Below are 19,942 nucleotides of genomic sequence, written 5' to 3' on the forward strand. Positions count from 1 at the left end.
CTTTAAAGACCCATTTTCTTCACAGTCCGGCTGCGAAATCCATCAGTACCCATTTCGCTGTTCAGCTTCTCATCCAAGCAGGAGCTAAATAATTTAGATCCCTTCCCACCTGACGGTGAGCGCGAAATGCTGACACCAGGTTGGCCTCTTAGGGCGCCCACCTGGCCTGCCACTCCACATCCCTGTCCTCTCTTCTCGCCTCCCGCGACCTGGGCTCCGCGGACCCCGTCTCTTCCGTGCAGGCCCAGGTGGCGTGCAGAGGTCGAGAAGGCCGGGCGCTCGCGCGGCCGCAGCGAGAACCCCCTGGCCAGCGAGCCGAGGTGTGGGCCCAGCGCGGGTCGAGAAGCCCTGCGACTTCGCAGGCGGCCAGGCGAGCGGTAAGGGCAGTTCAAGCCGAGGGGCTGGGACCCTGTGGCCGGATTCCTGGTGGGCCACCTTGACCGGGAGGGAGGGCTGGGGGAGCGGGGGTCTATGCAGGTGCAAAATGAGGACGCTTCTGTAATACAGAGAGGCGAGTCGTGAGAGTGTACAGGGAAGCGCCGACCGCTCCCGGGGGAGCGGGGCGCGCACCCGCTCGGTGGGCGGGAATCCTGAGGGGACGCAAAGGGGCGGGCGCGCGCCCTGCGGGGGAGAGGGCGGAGGGGGTACGGGGAGGAGGCGTCTCATTTGAGGAGCCCGGCGGACCAGCCAGACCCAGACAGCCTTGCAGCCGCGGCGGCCGCAGCAACTGCAACAGGCGGCGGGCTCGGCTTGGGGGCGGGGGCGAAGGGGCGGGGAGCGCGAGGAGGAGCGACGCGGCCCCACTGCCGCCGCCGTTGCCGCCGCGGCCGCTTCCCCGCCGCATGGACGAGCATCTCAGCCTCCTGCGCTCGCCGCCGCCGCCCTCCGCCCGCCACCGCGCCCACCCTCCGCAGCATCCCGCGGGCGGCCGCGGCGCCCACACCCTGGTGAACCCCGGCTACGCCGAGCCCGCCGCCGGCCGCGAGCTGCCTCCCGACATGACCGTGGTGCCCGGGGACCACCTGCTGGAGCCGGAGGCGGCCGACGGCGGCGGGGGCACGCCACAGGGCGGCGGTGGCGGCGGCGGCGGCTGCGACCGCTACGAGCCGCTGCCGCCCGCTCTGCCCGCCGCGGGCGAGCAGGACTGCTGCGGGGAGCGCGTGGTGATCAACATCTCGGGGCTGCGCTTCGAGACGCAGCTCAAGACCCTCTGCCAGTTCCCGGAGACGCTGCTGGGCGACCCCAAGCGGCGCATGAGGTACTTCGACCCGCTCCGCAACGAGTACTTCTTCGACCGCAACCGGCCCAGCTTCGACGCCATCCTCTATTATTATCAGTCCGGGGGCCGCATCCGCCGGCCGGTCAACGTGCCCATCGACATCTTCTCCGAGGAGATCCGCTTCTACCAGCTGGGCGAGGAGGCTATGGAGAAGTTCCGCGAGGACGAGGGCTTCCTGCGGGAGGAGGAGCGGCCCCTGCCCCGCCGCGACTTCCAGCGCCAGGTGTGGCTGCTCTTCGAGTACCCGGAGAGCTCCGGGCCGGCCCGGGGCATCGCCATCGTGTCCGTGCTCGTCATCCTCATCTCCATTGTCATCTTCTGCCTGGAGACGCTGCCCGAGTTCCGCGATGAGAAGGACTACCCCGCCTCGCCGTCTCAGGATGTGTTCGAGACCTCGGCCGGCAACAGCACGTCGGGGGCCCCCGCGGGAGCCTCCAGCTTCTCGGATCCCTTCTTCGTGGTGGAGACCCTGTGCATCATCTGGTTCTCCTTTGAACTGCTGGTGCGGTTCTTCGCTTGCCCCAGCAAAGCCACCTTTTCTCGAAATATCATGAACCTGATAGACATCGTGGCCATCATCCCTTATTTCATCACTCTGGGCACCGAGCTGGCTGAGCGACAGGGCAATGGACAGCAGGCCATGTCCCTGGCCATCCTGAGGGTCATCCGCCTGGTGAGGGTCTTCCGCATCTTCAAGCTCTCCCGCCATTCCAAGGGGCTGCAGATCCTGGGGCAGACGCTGAAGGCTTCCATGAGGGAGTTAGGGTTGCTTATCTTTTTCCTCTTCATTGGGGTCATCCTCTTCTCCAGCGCGGTCTACTTTGCCGAGGCAGACGACCCCACTTCGGGTTTCAGCAGTATCCCTGACGCCTTCTGGTGGGCAGTGGTAACCATGACAACAGTAGGTTACGGTGATATGCACCCAGTGACCATAGGGGGCAAGATTGTGGGCTCGCTCTGTGCCATCGCTGGCGTCTTGACCATTGCTTTGCCAGTCCCTGTGATTGTTTCCAACTTCAATTACTTCTACCACCGGGAGACAGAAGGTGAAGAGCAAGCCCAATACATGCACGTGGGAAGTTGCCAGCACCTCTCTCCTTCAGCCGAGGAGCTCCGAAAAGCAAGGAGTAACTCGACTCTGAGTAAGTCGGAGTATATGGTAATTGAAGAGGGGGGTATGAACCATAGCGCCTTCCTCCAGACCTCTTTCAAAACGGGCAATTCCACTGCCACTTGCGCCACAAATAATAATCCCAACTCTTGTGTCAACATCAAAAAGATATTCACCGATGTTTAATGTGTGCCTCAAGTGACATACTGTGCCCAGCATTGTGTGGAACGTGCCCCCTTGATCTGTGTATGCCCTTGTTTTATACATTTTCAGACCATTCATCAAAGAAAGAAAATGAAGACGTGGAAAGCACACTTCATTCGCCCTCTCCCTACTGCTTCATAATGAAACAGGTGTCTCTTTTGCAAGTGGGCTGCATTCTCTCAGCTCTCATCTTTTTTTTACCTCTCTCTCACTATTGAGACCAACAAACTTACTTTAAACTTGATTTCTAGTACACACCCTGTAAAAAAAAAGAAAAAGGAAAAAAAAAAGTACATCCTGGGGGGAAATGAAACTCAACAGCAAGCAGAGTAACAGTTTAACCTCAAAATTAAAAGGCAGGTTTTTTTCCTTGCTAAGTAGAGCAGGCAGATACCTAAATGATGCCTCTGCAGTCTACATTATTTATGGACATTTTAGTTCAGTTACCTACCCTGTGAATATGTGGATGAAAAGTCTAATTAGAAAAAATGACTTGAAAACCCACCATAAATTTATTTGGTTTTTGACTGGAATTTCTATTTGAAACTCCCACCCCTGGAATTTTAAGTGTCTCTGCAACTTTGAACAAAGGGAAATGCCCAAGCTGTTCTAATCTGACTAATTACTTTAACCCTTTGGGGCTGGATACACATTTCTAAACTATTAGACAAACAGTTAATTCTTCTGTGAAGTTCTGTGCATGTATCCCAGCCAGCATCTATCAGAATCTAGAAACAGATGTTTTCTGTGCTGCTGAAAGAGACAAAACATTTCCTACTGCTTCTGAGAGAGAAGCTTCTGCAGTATCACAAGAAGATTAAAGTGGCAGACACCCCTTCCAGCGGAAGTTTCTAATTCGGACCTGACTGATGCAGTTCCCATAGCAACTCATGTTTCCTGGGAAACCCGAAAAAGGTTGTCATGGCATCTCCTGCTCTGTAGCCCCCCACCCCACCCCCATCCCCTGCCGTTTCCACAGTAACCTTTCCAGATGGTTCCTACTTACATGATTTCATAAGGAAAACCACTGTTTGAATAAACCGCACAAAGTTAAGCCTAAGAATCCAAGGAGGTAAAATGAATCGCGAAATACTTTTATTTAACTTCAAAAAAATTCATTGATGTCATCTCATAATGACTGAATCAAGAAGGAAACGAAGGTCTAGGGAATGTTTGCTATAAACCACAATAAGGCATGATTTCAATTAAATGCCAGTTATTAGGCAATAATTTAAAAATAATCTTATCTTCAGTTTTTTCCTCCAAGAAGTTTCAAGTCAACAGATGAAATTAAAAAGCAGTTTTAGAAGTGTTCTGTATGTAAGCAAATGGCAGATTTAATCAATGCACCTGAAACCTTACTACATGGGACCTTCAGACTTCCTCTATTTAATAATAATCAAGATCCACAACAGCACTGCCAGAATCAAGGCTTGAAAAGCTAAATAAACTTCAAAAATATAAAGGATGCAAGTTTCAAACTAAGGGAATTGCAGACAATCAATTAAAAGGAGGGACAGGAAGTAACCAAACCTTGGGGGAATACTGGAAGTTTCAGCCGTATGCCCAGGGGTTGCTGGGAGACACACTTAATCAGGTGAGCCTCGTGTGGTCTACTGAGAGCAGTCCCCTTTGGTACAGAAATCCAGGGACATGGCATTCGTACCTAGCTTGATGTTACTTGCAAAATCAATTATATACTAAGTGCCTTTTTAAAGCTGAATTCCAAAACTTTTTGTACGTATTTGCCATATTGCTAATTGTCCTTTGGTTTCATTGTTCATTGCAAAAGGATGGGAAAAAAATCATTGCTTTTCAGAATAACCTTCACCCAAGCTGAGCTGAAAATGATTCCATTCTTTTTGCTAACCTACTTGGCTTCTGAACAAGCTCTTTCCCCTGAAAAAGATTAATAGCAGAACATACTGCTGTTAAACCATTGGTCCAATTTTGATTTACACCATTATTTAGTAGCATCCAGTAGTACAGTTCTTTGAAACAAAAAATGACTAAAATTGCAATAGGGTTGATATTTTATTTAAGCAATCACTTTATTTGAATATGTATTGTATAAATATACATTATCTACAATTAGTTTTTGATTTTGATAACTTACAACCGTTCTATTCCTCTATCCATATATTTAATGCTCATATAATATGTTTAGGGAGTCAGAAGCATACTTATTTGTGCATTTGAGAGAGTGCAAAATAAAGATTGAGATAGTAAGGGGGGAGGAGGAAGGAGAAGACAAAAAAGAGAGGCAGCAAATCTACATACATGTTGTAAGGTCATTGTTATCTGTGGGCATCTATGTAGGACTGTTTTATGTAGTTTCCTTTGCTACTTTCTTGAGTTACCTTTAACCTTAATCTACCTTTGGACCAAATTTATGATATACTTAATAAGCAGAAATTCTTTTTACTACCCATTTTGGTATTAGTATGTTAGACCCACTATGACACTTTATTATTCTTAAAAGATATTGATATAAAGATGAATGAAGACAACGAGAATTTTGTTTATATTGTGCAGAAGATATAGAATCCCTGATTAGTTTTATGAGTAAATTATGGTTATGCCATGATTTTTAGAATCCTGTGGTTATTAAATAACAGTAATATGAATGGGAATTTCTTTTTAATCCAGAGAAATATCATGGTTTTTGAGTCATAACAGAGGTAGTATAATTGCTTATAGTTGCCATATTGTAAGCTTCTTAAAGGTAATAGGTTCTGTGTTTTATTAAAGTTTTGAAAAACAGTGCCTAGTACAGTATGTAGCACATTGTATGTATTCAGTACATATTATGTAAATGGTTATTATCTTACAGTACTGTTATTTTATGCTCTTTAATGAAGTGGTTAAAAAGCATAAGGTCTGCAATCATATTTTGAGGGTTTGAATCCTGACTTGGCTGTATGACCTTGAGAAAATCACTTGACCTCTCAATGCCTCAGTTTCCTTATTTGTAAAATGAGTATAATAAATAGTATCTTATAGGGTTGTTGTCAGTACTCAATGTTAATACAGGTAGAATACTTGCATCAGATTTTGCTGAGAGATTACCTTGTCTTGTGGTCATTACTCAGGAGCATTGTATAACTAACACAGAGCTTTGTGAATGATGTCAAATACATAAATTATAGTGGCTTCCTATTTCCTTTCCATAATAACAATAATAATTACCATTTATTAAGGGTCAGCCATGTCCTAGCCACTTCTCAACCTTGTGAGGTAAGTGGTGTTAGCCTCGTTTTGGAAGGATAAAAAAAATAGATGCTTAAGGAAGAATGATTTCCCTAAAACTTACCTGCAAGCGACCCAACTGGGATTTAAAGCCAGGTCAGTCTGGCTTCAAAATCCTTGCTTTTTTTATTGAGCCACCTCAAAGAAGCTGAGAAAATAAATTTCTTATGCTTTTAGGTCTCACTTCAACCCATATTACTAATTAATGAATTCAGTTTAAAAAAAAAAAAGAAAAAAAATTGTATCCCCAGGAAGCCTATTTCATTCAATATACTGACAGTTAACACTTTTTAATAGTCTTATGTTTTTTACCAGAAGAATCAAACATGAATTATTTAAATCAGTTAAAGAAATTGACTTTTCTGGTAATGAAAGATTATTTTGTTATATGATTGATTTATCTGGATTTAATCTTATACTCAGAAAGTATAATCAGTCAGTCGGTCATAGCATAGTGATACCTGCTAGAACAATGGATATTTTTCAATTTAAAATTAATTTCCTGTTTCCAGGTATTTTAATCTCCAAAAGATGATAGTATTATGCAAATTGTTATTTTTCCATCTCTTATACTTTGCTTAGATTACTGAAGAACCATGCCAGAAAGCAGTATAAACATTTTGACTCTGCCTTATTTTAGAAGGTAGGAATTACTTAGAACAAAAGCATTGTAAAACAGGAGATTGCCAGTTCATTGAAATTTGTGACATTATTGCCTTACCCAGCCACTCTAGGATCTCAGCAACTGTGTTTAAAAAAACACATTAGAAGATAATTATGTCCCACTTAATGGCTATAGCCCCTTCTCTGAGGGGCTAAATCATTTACGAAATGAAAATGCATAATGATTTGGGCTTAGAGCAAAATGCTAGTGAGTCTAAGATTTATACATTCTGGTTAGCTTTGCCAGGCCACAGACTTCACTGTTGAGCACAATTGCATGTTTGGGGTGTTGAAAGGTATACATATATCTGTGCATAGCAAAAGATTATGTGACTAGATAAAGGCACATCCATCAACACCCCAGGGGAAAATGCATATGCTCCACAGTTGGTGAATCTGGAGGTAAACACAGAAGTTCACATTGTTATTATTTTATTTCTTTTATGGTGTTTTAAACTAATATTACACCAAATTTAATATGCACCAACTATGGTGACGTAGCAACCAACACCTACACAGAAAAGGAAATATCACCCCATTTATTTCTAACATTTTAAATAAATGATCAGGATTGAAATTTTAAGTGCACAGTATCAGGAAACTTAGAGTCATGGCTGACATAAAACTTATTTGCCTCATTGATGTATAACAAACTCAAGTAATTGCTTTGCTGATAGTATACAAATTCAGTATACATGATATATACTAATGTTCTATTCCTTTGAGACCCATAACTATAATTTACTTTCATATATTTAAAATTTCAACATTTTCTACAGCAGTTCCAAGTCCTTCCCACCTCTCGGCTGTGAATAGGAGTGATAACTCCTCTCTTAAGAAATGCAAAGCAGCACATGTACTCCCCAATCTGAAGACTTATGGGAACATTGTGAGATAGAGGTGAGGAGCCTAAGGACCAGGAAGAGGATATTTAGGGATTGCATTTTAGGGTGGGGTCTTTCTTTTCTGTTTTGGATTTAGTCTTTTAAACCATGAAGGATAAAACTACTGCTTTTATTTTACTAATTTCCTATATTTTGTTGTGGCGATTATGTGTATTAGGGAAACCATTTGTATTTTGTATACCTGCAGGGAGTGGTTGATAACCTTTGAAGTAGCTTGAAGCAGAGGAGACAAGAAGAAGGCCACGCAGAGCCCAAACCTTACTATTATTGTCCGTTGCCTACCTTCCTGCCAGAAAATAGCCACTGCTATACAGTATAAGAGAGTAGTGTCCTTTATATACTCATGTTCAGCTCGGAAATATAATTTAAATGATTCAGATTGATTAGCAAGTTTTCAGATATTTGTCTTTATTTTAAATGGTGCTATGAACTAATTTTCTTTTTTTGTACTGGGTGTGTTTTTTCCCTTGTATTTCAAAATTTTGCACCATGAGTCATCAAAATGCATTAAAGAAGAGATCTGGAAAAGAGGCTCTGCTTCTTCCCATCATTTTCTTGGAAGCCATTTTATTATTGTTGCAACCTGAATAGTGCAGAACAAGAACTCTACCCTGAAAAATAAATCCTGGGATTCTGGTTGTTAGTAATATGCCACTTAAATGATATCTGAAAAATGTTACAAATAAATCTGTGCATGCAGGGCTCCAACTTTGCAGATACAGGGATTAGATCCCCCCAGCATTGTGGTAGGAGGAGAAGAATAAGCTTTTTCCCTTCTAGTGAGTCCCATCCTCATCCTCAGCAACAGTAGCACAAGGGCTCTTCGGAATAGCTACTGAAATCCCAGCCAAAAACTTTTTAGAATGCAAGTTAGCAGTGCAGGTGTGTTATATGTCAGTCGGTAGTATTATTTCATTTGTTTTCATTACATTTCTTTTTAACGCCTATCTTTATGGAAATTCTTTCTGAATTCTACTTTTACATATTTAAATATGTTTCTTAAATTAAAATATATGATTTCATTTAAAAGAGAAGCCAGTGGGGGCAATCTATAATATATATATACACACACATATATGTATGTGTATATATACATATATGTGTATCTATATATATGCACGCACACACACACCACTTTTCACCTATTCACAGGTTATTCACTATCCTGCAATATATTTACTTTACGTAGCTCTAAATGGTCTGAATTTCCAGAATACTTGGTTGTATTCATATATACAGCCAAAACATTTAGAAATTATTTTTCCGGCCTTCCTTCAAAGCCAGATGTATTGTCTTGTGTTTTCAGTGTATTTGCTAAGGAAATAATAGATATGTAAAGTCATGAATACACTGAACCTATCACCAGGTTTTGTCATTTAGTATTCTGAATATCTCTAACAGTAGTCACCTTTTCCATATCACTGCCCCCATCACTCTAATCCACGTTACTATCCTCTCTCTCTATCCTGGATAGGCACAAAGGTCTCTTAACTGGCCTCCCACATTTTGTGTGGCCATTCTCTGGTCCATTCTCTACCGGTAGCCAATGTGATCCTTTTGAAACTCAAATCTGATTATATTGCCCATCTCGGCTTAAAATTCTTTTAGGTTTTTCCCCTTCTTTGGATAGAGGCCCAAAGGCTGAGCATAGCCTTCATGGCCCCACTGATCCGGCTTAGCCCTCACATCCAGCTTTATCCCATACCTTTGCTCCTCCCTTTTTTCTGTCATGCTCCAGCCACCCTGGTCATCCTCCACTTTCAGGATTTGCTCTTCCACCTTAAGCCATGGGGATCTTTGCAAATGTCCCCACTTGCAGCTCTCCACCCCCATCTAGTAACTTCTATTTTTACTTAAATATCTTCTCTAAGACATCTCTCATGACCACTGGTTTGATCAATTCTCATCAAATTTAAGGTGCCTTTGATTATAAGAACCACCATTATTTTATGTACCATTAAAAAGAGAAAAGAAAGTATGCTATGACTCAGTCCTTAGACCTGTTTCTTGTCTGCCTTCAGTTTCTTGGCGATCTCATCCATTCTCATAGCTTTAGACTATCTATATCCAAATTTATATCTCCAGCCTGGACTTCTCCCCTCAACTCCAGATTGAATTTCCAACTGTCTCTACTTGACATCTCCACTTGGATATCTAAATATGTAATGGGCATCTCAAATTTAATATGTCCAAAACTAAGCCTTTCCCTGAATCCCATGAAGCCTGTACCTTCTACCTTCTTCCTCGTGTCCATTACTGGAAACTTTGATTTCCAGTTGCTCGATGTAAAATCCTTGGAATTATTCTTGATTCTTTTCTTTCTTCCATACCCTATTTCCAATCTATTGGAAAATCTTATTGGCTCTATTTTTTAAATGTATCCAGATTCTGACCACTTCTTACCACTTCCACTGTTATCACCTGATCTAAGCCATCATTATCTCTCACCTGGATTTTTACAATACCCTCCTGACTGGTTCCCTAGCTTCCATCCTTTCTTCTACTCCAGTCTATTCTCAACATAACAGCAAGAGTGAGCATTTTAAAACAATCGTCAGATCATATCACTTCTTTGGGCAAAACCCCTATTTGACTCCCCATTTCACAGAGTTCAAGCTAAAGGCCTTACAATGGTCTGCAAGTCTCTACCTAACCTAGCCCGTCTTGCCCTTCTGGCCTCATTTTGGACTCCTCTTCTGTATAATAAAAAATAGCAATACAAGCATAGCTTAATAGAACTATTTCAAGATAGCCAAGGAACGCTGCATTAGCACTGAGCAGAGGCTGAGCACCTAGAAAATAAAATGGGATCCCAGGTCATTCATGTTACTTGTTATTTCTTATAAGCAGTAGTCATTAATAACTATTAATAATTATTAGACCATTGTAATTTTCAAACTCTCATAAGGAAAATTAAGTATACTGTGATGTAATAATATGCTCTTGCATGGTTAAAAGAGGGAATTTTAGGTTGTATATATGTTACTATAATAAAATTTTTCAGAAAAATTCATAGAACTGTACAACGCAAACAGTGAACCCTAAGTTAAACGATGGACTATCCTTAATAGTACAATTGTAAAAATGTGCTTCCATCAGTTGTAACAAATGTGCCACACCAATGCAAGATGTTAGTAATAGGGTGGTATATGAGAACTCTGTATTTTATGCATGTTATTTCTGTAAATGCACAACCTCTCTAATGAAAAAGGAAGATGCTCTTGCTTTTTAAGTAAAAAGCAGTGTTAAGAAGTTTTACCTTTTATCAAGGATGACTCAATAAGATCCAGGCCAATAAGGAAAATTTTCAATAGATGATTGCCCAGCACACAGTAGGCATACGATAAATAACTTAGTGAGTGAATGGTTTTTCCTTCAGAAGCACACTCAAATTCCATATCACTATATTTGGGTCTTTGCCGTTGATTTGGGGGCACCTGTTAAAACCAGGAATATATATGGGAAACCGTCATCTCTCAATATTATGATGGATGATATTCACACATTGATACCTGGAACTAGGTTGGCATTTTCTATTTTTGTCTTTGTAAGTATCTTTTTCTGTTACACAGTAAATTTCTGAAAAGTACATAAATATAATTTTTACATAACCATTTATTCATTTATCATATGTTTATCCCCTATGTGCCAGACACTGGAAAGTGATAGGGAATTATTCATTCATTCAACATATATTCAAAAAGGGTCGACTGAATTACCAAATACCATTTAGATTCTAGATGTAGCAGTGAACAAGACTGTCATATGCCCTATGCCATTTCTAAGAGATACTTTACTGTCAGCATTTCAAAATAATTGTTTATATTTGGAAGAGGGGTGCAGTCAACCTTTAAATTTTATTTCTTGGTTCTCCATAAACCCTTAGTCAAACAGTTATTGCTGTCTTAATTTGTGATGTCTTAAAGTAGTACATAACTGTGCAGAGTTCATATTTTAACGGAGCAATATGTTGAAAGTTATCTGTAATGACAAGATAAACTATAGACATATCTGCTAGCACCTAGAACATGGTTGTCACAGTACTCATTTGGAGATTCTCTTTTTCTCTTGCCATGACACTCATCTCAGCATGGCATTTCTGTTTGCTTCAAAAAGAGTTCTCTTCTTAGATTGCCACAGTGGGATATAGAAAAAGAAAAGAAACAAACCCCTGGAGAAAAATATTAAGAAAATTCAATGTACATTTTTCTAAAAATCAACTGGTACTCAAAAACTTTCAGATAGTTCTAAGGACAAAGATAAATTTTCCTGTAGAAAAAAACAGACTCACATTGGACTAAATTTTGGAGTCATTTTTAATGAAAAAATAGTCCTCAGTTTCAATATATTCTGGAACTTTTTCTAACTTATAAATTAAAATCATTCAATATGTGGTTAATGCCTTTAGGAAATTAAATTGCTTGAACTTTACAATAAGTTCAGATGAGTAAAATGACCCCAAAGTTTTAAAAAGTGTAATAAATGGAACATTTTCTATTGTCATAAAGTCTATGATTTTTTACAAAATTGAATATATAGTAAATTATTGTCTTTACTCTGTCCAACAGATATCTGAAGAGCCCCACATAAAGAACTCTAGAGCTGCAATGACCAGTAAGATGCTCATTTTTAAATTTCCTAGATAAAAATGCAGTGGCAGTTACATCACTGATGGATGGTGATCTGTCTACCAGTACATATTTTTGTTTCAGTTGACATTAAATAATGTCTCTAACAAATGCTTTATATAAAGGAAAGAGCACTGAAGCTGGAGGATTCTCTTCAAATTGTGTGCAGTAGGCAAGATACTGATCAAGATATAAAGAAGGCATTAAAAATTTTAAGGTATCATTTCAACCTTCTGATATTCTGATGAAGTCTAATAATCGAAAAACTATAGTCAGTGCTGCTGATAAAGAAAGCGTAAATGTTTCCAACAAGCCAACTATTCCTGTATTCTTTTTTCAATTAATTTCTAAACTGTGTTTAATCATGAGAAATATTAGTGATGTATTCTATGTTCTGGGTTCTTAATTTGTGAAGCTGTGTTTTGTACCAAAGGCTCTAGTACATAGATTAGCCCATTTACACAAAAATAAGTAACGTCTACACTGTGCCCAGATGAATGGTATTAAAGACAGGCTTGCCTAGAAGAAATGTGCCTTGCTTGAATAAACACTCTTTTTTAAAAAAATTTGAAATGAAGGATTTGAAAATTAGTCTTGTAAGTAGGTTTAAGCTGAGCTGAACTTTACAAAAATACATTAGTGCTTATATATGCTTATGTTATCATTACTAAAATTTTCGTATTTAATTATACTTTTCACCTGTTCATATCTAATAAACTCATTCAACTTAATCTTCACAGGATGTTTCATGTGGTGATACAAAGCACATTCTCAAAGATATATGTTATATTTCATCTAATGTTTATAGCATTTCCTTCAAAATTCTATCTGTAAAAGGGTTCTTGTCTCATGTGCTCTTTTTATATTCTTTTAGAAATGAAACTCTCTTTCAATTAAAAAAAGCAAAGTTTTAAGTTGGAAAAGAGGTTTGGAAGGTCATACATATGATTTCCCATTTGGGGGCATTTCACTTCTGTGCCATTATTAATGTATTTACTGTGACATTTCAGCAGAATGGTAGCTATTTGTATATCATTTAATAAGCCTTATGGAAAGTCAAACTGTGAACATTGGTATGAAGAAGCCTTTTTTTTCATTGTCATAGTTTATTTTCAAAGTATGTCTGAACAAATACATAAATAACCAATCTCCTGTTTTTAAAATGCATAACAATGCTAATTTACAATAAGAGCACCTGTGGAATTTCAACTGCTATAGAAATATTTGGATAGCAAAGCCAAGATTATAATACTCATTGCCCTATAGAAGGAATTAAAGGTAATGAATTTCATTGTTAAAAAATATGTGTATTTTTTGTTGCTGTTAATTTTAAAACCAATGCCAATGTTTTTTATAGATTCTGGGGGGAGATATCTGTTATCTTAAGTGGAAATTCTCAGACCTGGGCAGTTAAAAAAAATGAATTAGTAACTGAAACAATCCTATAACCCTGAGCAGCCCAAAGGGTGGGAAGGAGTCACAGTCCAGGTAACTGTCTTTGAGGCAACTTCTACAAAGAATTTTGCAAAAACTGCAAAATAATTTCTTTGTGGTCAAAACTCTGAGAACAGTTCGCTATAGGAAAAAGTGAAGTAAAAGAGGGACAGTTATCTCAAATTTGAACTACATGACCCTCTAATCAAGATGATTTGTATTCTATGTTAGCTCATGTAGTAGAGTCTGGCCCAGAGAGCAGTGTCCATTCCAGCCAACTTCATACAGTAGCTGATGATCTCAGCCTGGTGAGAAGCAAAATGATTCACATCAGCTGTTGGGATGATTGAAACAAACTGATCAGCAGCGCCACAGGAGGTCTTAGACAACTACTAGTTAGTAAGGATAAGTAGGCGTTGCAAAAATAGACACAAGAACTACCTTCATAACAATGACACAGCTTTAAATATTGTACTGTATTTAATATCACATCTGCATCATTATCACCAGCTACAGTTTCAAATAAAGGCAAAACCTGGACTTTTGAGATAAGTAAAAGCATCGGAGGTACCAGATGAATAACCTGTCATAAAAAGATGGTTCACAGAATGAGTGGGATAAATAGTACTGGCCTAGATATCAGGAAACCAGAATTCTTACTTACGTTCTACCTGGGGGGGGGGGGGGGGGGGGGGCCTAAATTAGTCACTTATTTAGCTTTAGTTTTCTGAATTGCAAAATGAGTGTGCTGAGCTAAATAATCTCTCCAAAGCCCCTTCCAGCCCTAAAATTCTCATTATACATACTTTAAAAATGGTTTGAAAAATACTTAAATACTCAGATTTTCTTATGCATTTCTGAAGAAAAGAATAAATTGAAATAAGGATTAAGCCTTGAAAGTGTCAAATATATCATTCTTTAAATTGACTGCGAGAAGAGGAAATAGGATTTTTACTTCTCTAGGAATGGTCCCTGATGTATAATAGGATCATGAAAAAAGTAGAAAAATCACTCTGCACAAATGGAAACAGATTAATGAAATGACTGAAAAGGGGGTTATTAGTTAAATTTAGTTAGATGTTAAAGTGATCTGAAGACTGTATGTATATGAAATGTTAAGACAGCACCCAAACTTTATTGCACACTTAACAGTATATGCCTGGGGGGAGGGGGTGGGGGGAGGTGGAAAAAGGTTGGAGGGATAGGAGTGTTTGCCTTATGAATTCTTGATTCTTTTAACACAAGAAGCAGTTTCGTAGAGCTTCATTAAGCAGGTGTCTGTGCTTAATCTGTAATATGAAGACTTTAGTAGTCTGTATATTTCTTTTTATCTTTGAAAATTCTATAACATTTTCTGATTATTATAATATACTTGTACATATATATGTACATGTTGCTCCCCTCCAGTCACTAAGATGCCACATTTCTCTACTCTAGTGACTGAATAGATTCCCAAAATTTATAAAGTGACTAGCTACTGGAAGTTTTGCAAATTTGAAAACCCAAATGTTCATATTTCTAATATTGTTAATTGACCTCAAGATATAAAAAATTTAAACCTTATTTTAATTTTGACCATGGTTTAATTACGGTTTATAATTTCATCTTTGAATGTTGAGTTAGTTATCTAAACAAAATGGCCATTCAAGTTCATCTTCTGTTTAAGTTTTTATTGTCTAATAAATACTTAGGAAATCTGAATCAAATATATTAGGCTTTTCAATGAACTATAGCTGATTGGTAAGGTGCATTTTTGTCACATTGAAAAATTAGTGCCCTTTTGGTCCCAGAAACAATGACTATAAGTTAAAATGTTCATGAAATTTTGTGAATTTGTGTGAGTACAAATGAGGCCTGATAGAGCCATATTGTAATTAGTTTTGCTCAGGAGTGAGAAACAAAATTCAGGGATAACCCAAACTCTTACGTTTGGCTTCAGTGGACAGTTTGTAAGAGAAGGGATAGAGCATTTTACTATATCTACAACATAGATAAGAGGTGACCAAACCCATTGAAAAACAGGAATATATTCTGGTTGCTAGTTTATGGTAAAAAGAGATGAGGCTAGAAGATGCTGAAATTTGGATGCTGGAGAAATTGTTAAAATGATAGCAGTTGATTTGAATAATACAGAAATATTTTGTCATACTGAGATTTTTTGTCCAAAGGTTTAGTCTTATATCCCTTCCATTCAGAAAAAGGAGCAGTTTTTAAAGCCTCTATCATAATAGGAAATGTATATTTTGACTAGTGGAGCAAATTATTACAACTAAATGTCTGACAATTTTGGTTTAGTGAATCTGAATTTTCACTTTAGGTGTAATTGAGTCTCTTATGTATTCCTGTTAGTGATCTTTGTGAGAAGTGATTTCATCCTTTTTTTTTTTAAGTTGGTGAAATTTGCTAAATGTTGGTTCTAGCATATTGTGTTAATACTGTATCTTACAATGATTTGTCAGCTGACCATACTAAAACAAACCATAGTAGTCTCTCCTCTGGTATATTGTTTCCATGGTGTGGTCTCTTAATGCTCGGTTTGGGGGGTGGGGGGAGGTTAAGTATTTAGTTTACTTAAAACTGTCAAAGTGTTTTTCCTAAATATCATAAAACTGTATGACTATAAACCAAATAAGAATGCCCTTTTTTAATTTTAAGGGCACTGTATAGACCATTTTTGGAACTACCCCATAAAATGGTATGTTTTCTGTTAAAAATAAAAACAACTCCTACACATATATACAAGGGAAAGCAAAGTAATAGTGTATGTAGTGTTTCTATGTAATATGCCAAATGTTATAATAAGAATCCGTATTTGATATCTTATACAGACAGTAATTATGCAGAGGTCAGAATAACAAATATAAGACCTCAATTTTTTTGTATAGAGATGTTTAACATTTGTTTATTACCTCATACTTTGCAAAGATCATCTACATATTTCATCTTTAAAACATCCATTTGAAGTCCTAATACCATCTGAAGCTTAGAGATTAAGCCACCAAGATTTAGAAAGGTTAAGTGACTTGCCCAAGATCCCAGAGCCTGTAAATGGCTCTAAATCTCATATTCTTTACACTATTCACCCTCCTATGTGTTTTTTAATCCTATCACTGTCACAATGTTTAAAACTCAGACTGAAATTTAACTTTAAAGGATACATTGAGACACAAAGTTTTAGGCAAAAGGTATGGTTGGTGTTACTGTCAGACTTGTTTAGATACTTCTAAACCATAACCCTTCCACAGGGTGATATTTAGCAATTTCCCATTTAAAACATTAAGTCCACACACCCTAAACCCATGGGATGTCTAATGCTAGACTTAAAAATGATCTTCCAATCTTCTTTCTAATTTCCTTTTATAAAATCCATCATAATGACTGACTTCTGAACTGTTGAAAGAAGCAATAATCAACCCAAGCAACGTAGCCAATCTGATTCAGAGAAAAAAAAATATAGTCAAACCTACTATAGCAATCATTTTTCAGCCTGATTTTTTTTATCACATGTATTCAGTGACTAGAAGAAGGAAAGGAAGGGGGAGTGGGGAGAAAAACTTTATTTATTCCAAGAAAACTGAGTTTTTCTTCTAATTATTCAAAAAAAAATCATTTTCAAGCATTAGCTATCAGTATTATTAACATTTAGCCAGAGTTCAAATATATGATAAAGTTTATCCACTCATTTTAAATCCATTAAAGGATTTTCCCAGAAAAAAATTAAAATCTGGTGACTGCTCACTTAGAATATAAAGAACATTCATGTGTTAATCCATGACACAGTACTCATTATTATTCTTTTCTCAAACAACAGATAGACACTGTTACTGCTTTCCCTTGTAAATCAACAGTCTGTGATACATTGTGTACTGTTAATGACTAGCAATGCAATGTTACTATGAATATTTAAACAGAACATATGTTAAACTATATCAGATTTAAATTTTTTCTAACCTTATATTTAGTTCTCCTCATCAAACAGATAAATCAAACTATTATTTTGTATGGAATGAAATAGTAATAATTCTTAAACAATAGTAATAACAAATAGTGGAATTCTGAACTAAGATGTAAAATCAAATATCTATTTTATATTTTTTCTATATTTGTCTTCTTTTGACATTGAATTATGTTCATTTGTCCCATATTAATATGAAGTTATAAGTTATGCCATATTCTCTAATGTTGTTTTTGTAATAATTTTGGACCTTCTGTAATGTAAATTTCAGTAAATATCTGTGAGTTTTGATTATGTGATATTTTCCTCTGATACATTTTTTTAAGTTTTCATTGGATTTAAAGTGTATTCATTGCAAATGTTATATGCAGAATTCAATAAAATACCCCCAAATCCTGTTACTCATTGTATTAGTTCCAAATGATTGAACTAATTTTTCCCTCCCTCCCTTCCTTCTTCCTTCCTTCCTTCCTCTCCCTCCCTCCCTTCCTCCCTCCTTCCCTCTTTCACTCCCTCCCTTCCTTCCTTCTTCCCTTCCCCCTTTTCTCCCTTCCTGTCTTCCTTTCCAAAAGAGGAAATGTCAACAGCTGGGCTATTGCCAGTAGCTCAAGTGTAAGCTACCTTTGGATCAGCTCTGCATTCTTCTGTTTGTGCTGCCACTGCCCATAGTGAAGTCTTCTGTGGATTCCCCTTAGCTAGCCTCTAGGGTGTCAACATCCCTTAGGTTTCTTCCAGTGTTCCCTATCTTACACTGTTGAGGGCCCAGAAAGGAAGAAAAAATATATTTGAAATAAGTCTTTGCCTTCATACTTTGTGCCACTTAAATAACAGTAAATAGTGACAACACAAATTTACATTATTTCATTGAAAAATATGTATTATCTGTTGTGTTCACTGCCCTGTCCAAAGTACTGTGAAGGGGCTATGAAGGTGAATCTGGGTGACTCTTCTCTCAGAGAGCTTATAGTGTAATAGGTGAGATGTTGAGGAGGGTGGTGTAGGTTAAAATCCTAACCTACATAGGATTCTCATTATTTAGGTCCGTAACAGTCAAGTGTTCAATAAAAACATTTTCGTTTCAATATATATTATATATGTCCAACATTTTTTGCACCATGATAGACTGATCTCAGTTCTACTGATCAGCCTTTGCATACCCATGGTGCTTATTTTGTACTGAGCAATGTTGATCCCAAATCTTTTTCTTAACAGCAGCCAGTTACTCATATGGGTTTGTACCTTTGGAATATCAACATATGCTACATCACCAAAACAGAGCCCATCTTTCTTTTTTCCATCTGGAATTTTACTTTGTCTTAGAAAAAAGGTACAGATTTAGGCTGTTTTACACATATGATCATTAGCTATTAGAGAAAGGACAAAACACTTTTCTAAGCCTCCAGGTGATATGAGAAATAACTATTTTTAAACTGTATTCAGGCAATTTTAGTGGTGGACTCCACAGACCATAATTTGTAAGTAATTCACTTTAAGAAACCAAATCTAAGTCTTTTGCAAACACTTACAGAGTGAATTAAGAGATGTTGGTTGTTTCCAAAGAGTTACAGATATCTTCTTTGAACCATGCCTCTATCCAAGAAAACTGTCACTCTTCTGTTGGACCTCAACGAAAAACAAATTAGTACATAATTATTGTTGCACACGCCCTCTGAGTTAGGACCTAGTCAATTCTAGGTTCAGTTTTCTGTACTTTCTTTTGTATTAAAACATCAATATTGTGTTTTTCCCTTTTAGGTCTACTATTTCAATTAATCAAAGCCCAAACTGGCTACTTTGTTTCATCTAAAAACCTCCGCCTTTTTTCACTGTAATTGATACCTAATAACTTGAGTCATAGCAACGGGTGACTATAGTCTGGAAATAGAAAGCCAGAGAACTGAAACCTCTGGCAACAATACTGTCATTGTTTTGGAAATGAAGGCACAAGAGAAGGAACAAGACAAACAACCCAGGAATCTGATTTCAAAAGTCACAGTCGACTAGGAGATGAGTGTATGTGGCACAGTTCCTCACCATGCCTGGTCCAATTTGGCCTAAAATAAATGCTTTTTGATGAAGATGAGGAAAACAAATTGATTCATAGGCACTATCTCATTGACCTTTGCAATGTCACTGAGCCGTAGATGTCAGGTATTACTAGTTTCACTTATACCCCTTGCCAGGCATGAAAACAAACAGTTATGCCCACATGACCAGAATCTAACAGTAATCAGAGACTGCATGGTGGCAGTTTGACAGAGGGTCTGATAGTAATCCTGAAGCTGGGTTAAAGATCATAAATATCCCTTATAACTTCATTTATATTCATTTACCTCTACAGAGAAGCTAAGGAACTCTGCTGAGGAAAATGCTTGTGTTGTCTTTGATTTGTAGAGATGGAGATGGAAATAATTAGGAGAAAGAGGGAAGATGCGTTCATAAATGTGGATGCAAATCTTTGAGGCAGAGTTAATTTTTGCCTAATAATTTCTGGATATGGTTTATAAAGTTGTT

At 38.4% G+C, this 19,942-nt stretch overlaps 1 protein-coding gene across 5 annotated transcripts; it reads left to right on the forward strand.

The window, feature by feature from the left end:
* The first annotated feature begins 695 nt into the window (after positions 1-695).
* KCNA3 (potassium voltage-gated channel subfamily A member 3) lies at positions 696-14,149 on the forward strand. 5 transcript variants are annotated; one of them, XM_037826411.1, is made up of 3 exons: positions 696-2,421; positions 7,286-7,406; positions 11,980-14,149. In XM_037826411.1, the coding sequence occupies exons 1-2, from the start codon at positions 843-845 to the stop codon at positions 7,402-7,404; spliced, it is 1,698 nt and encodes a 565-aa protein (XP_037682339.1). In that variant the 5' UTR covers positions 696-842; the 3' UTR covers positions 7,405-7,406; positions 11,980-14,149. The 5 variants fall into 5 exon arrangements, 2 of the variants coding, with proteins under 2 accessions (XP_037682339.1, XP_037682340.1); XR_005215281.1 differs by having other exon boundaries at positions 699-4,191; XM_037826412.1 differs by lacking the exon at positions 7,286-7,406 and having other exon boundaries at positions 697-2,421.
* Positions 14,150-19,942: the final 5,793 nt, after the last annotated feature.

This window comes from Choloepus didactylus, chromosome 2 (genome assembly GCF_015220235.1).
Source record: "Choloepus didactylus isolate mChoDid1 chromosome 2, mChoDid1.pri, whole genome shotgun sequence".
Classification (NCBI taxonomy): domain Eukaryota; kingdom Metazoa; phylum Chordata; class Mammalia; order Pilosa; family Megalonychidae; genus Choloepus; species Choloepus didactylus.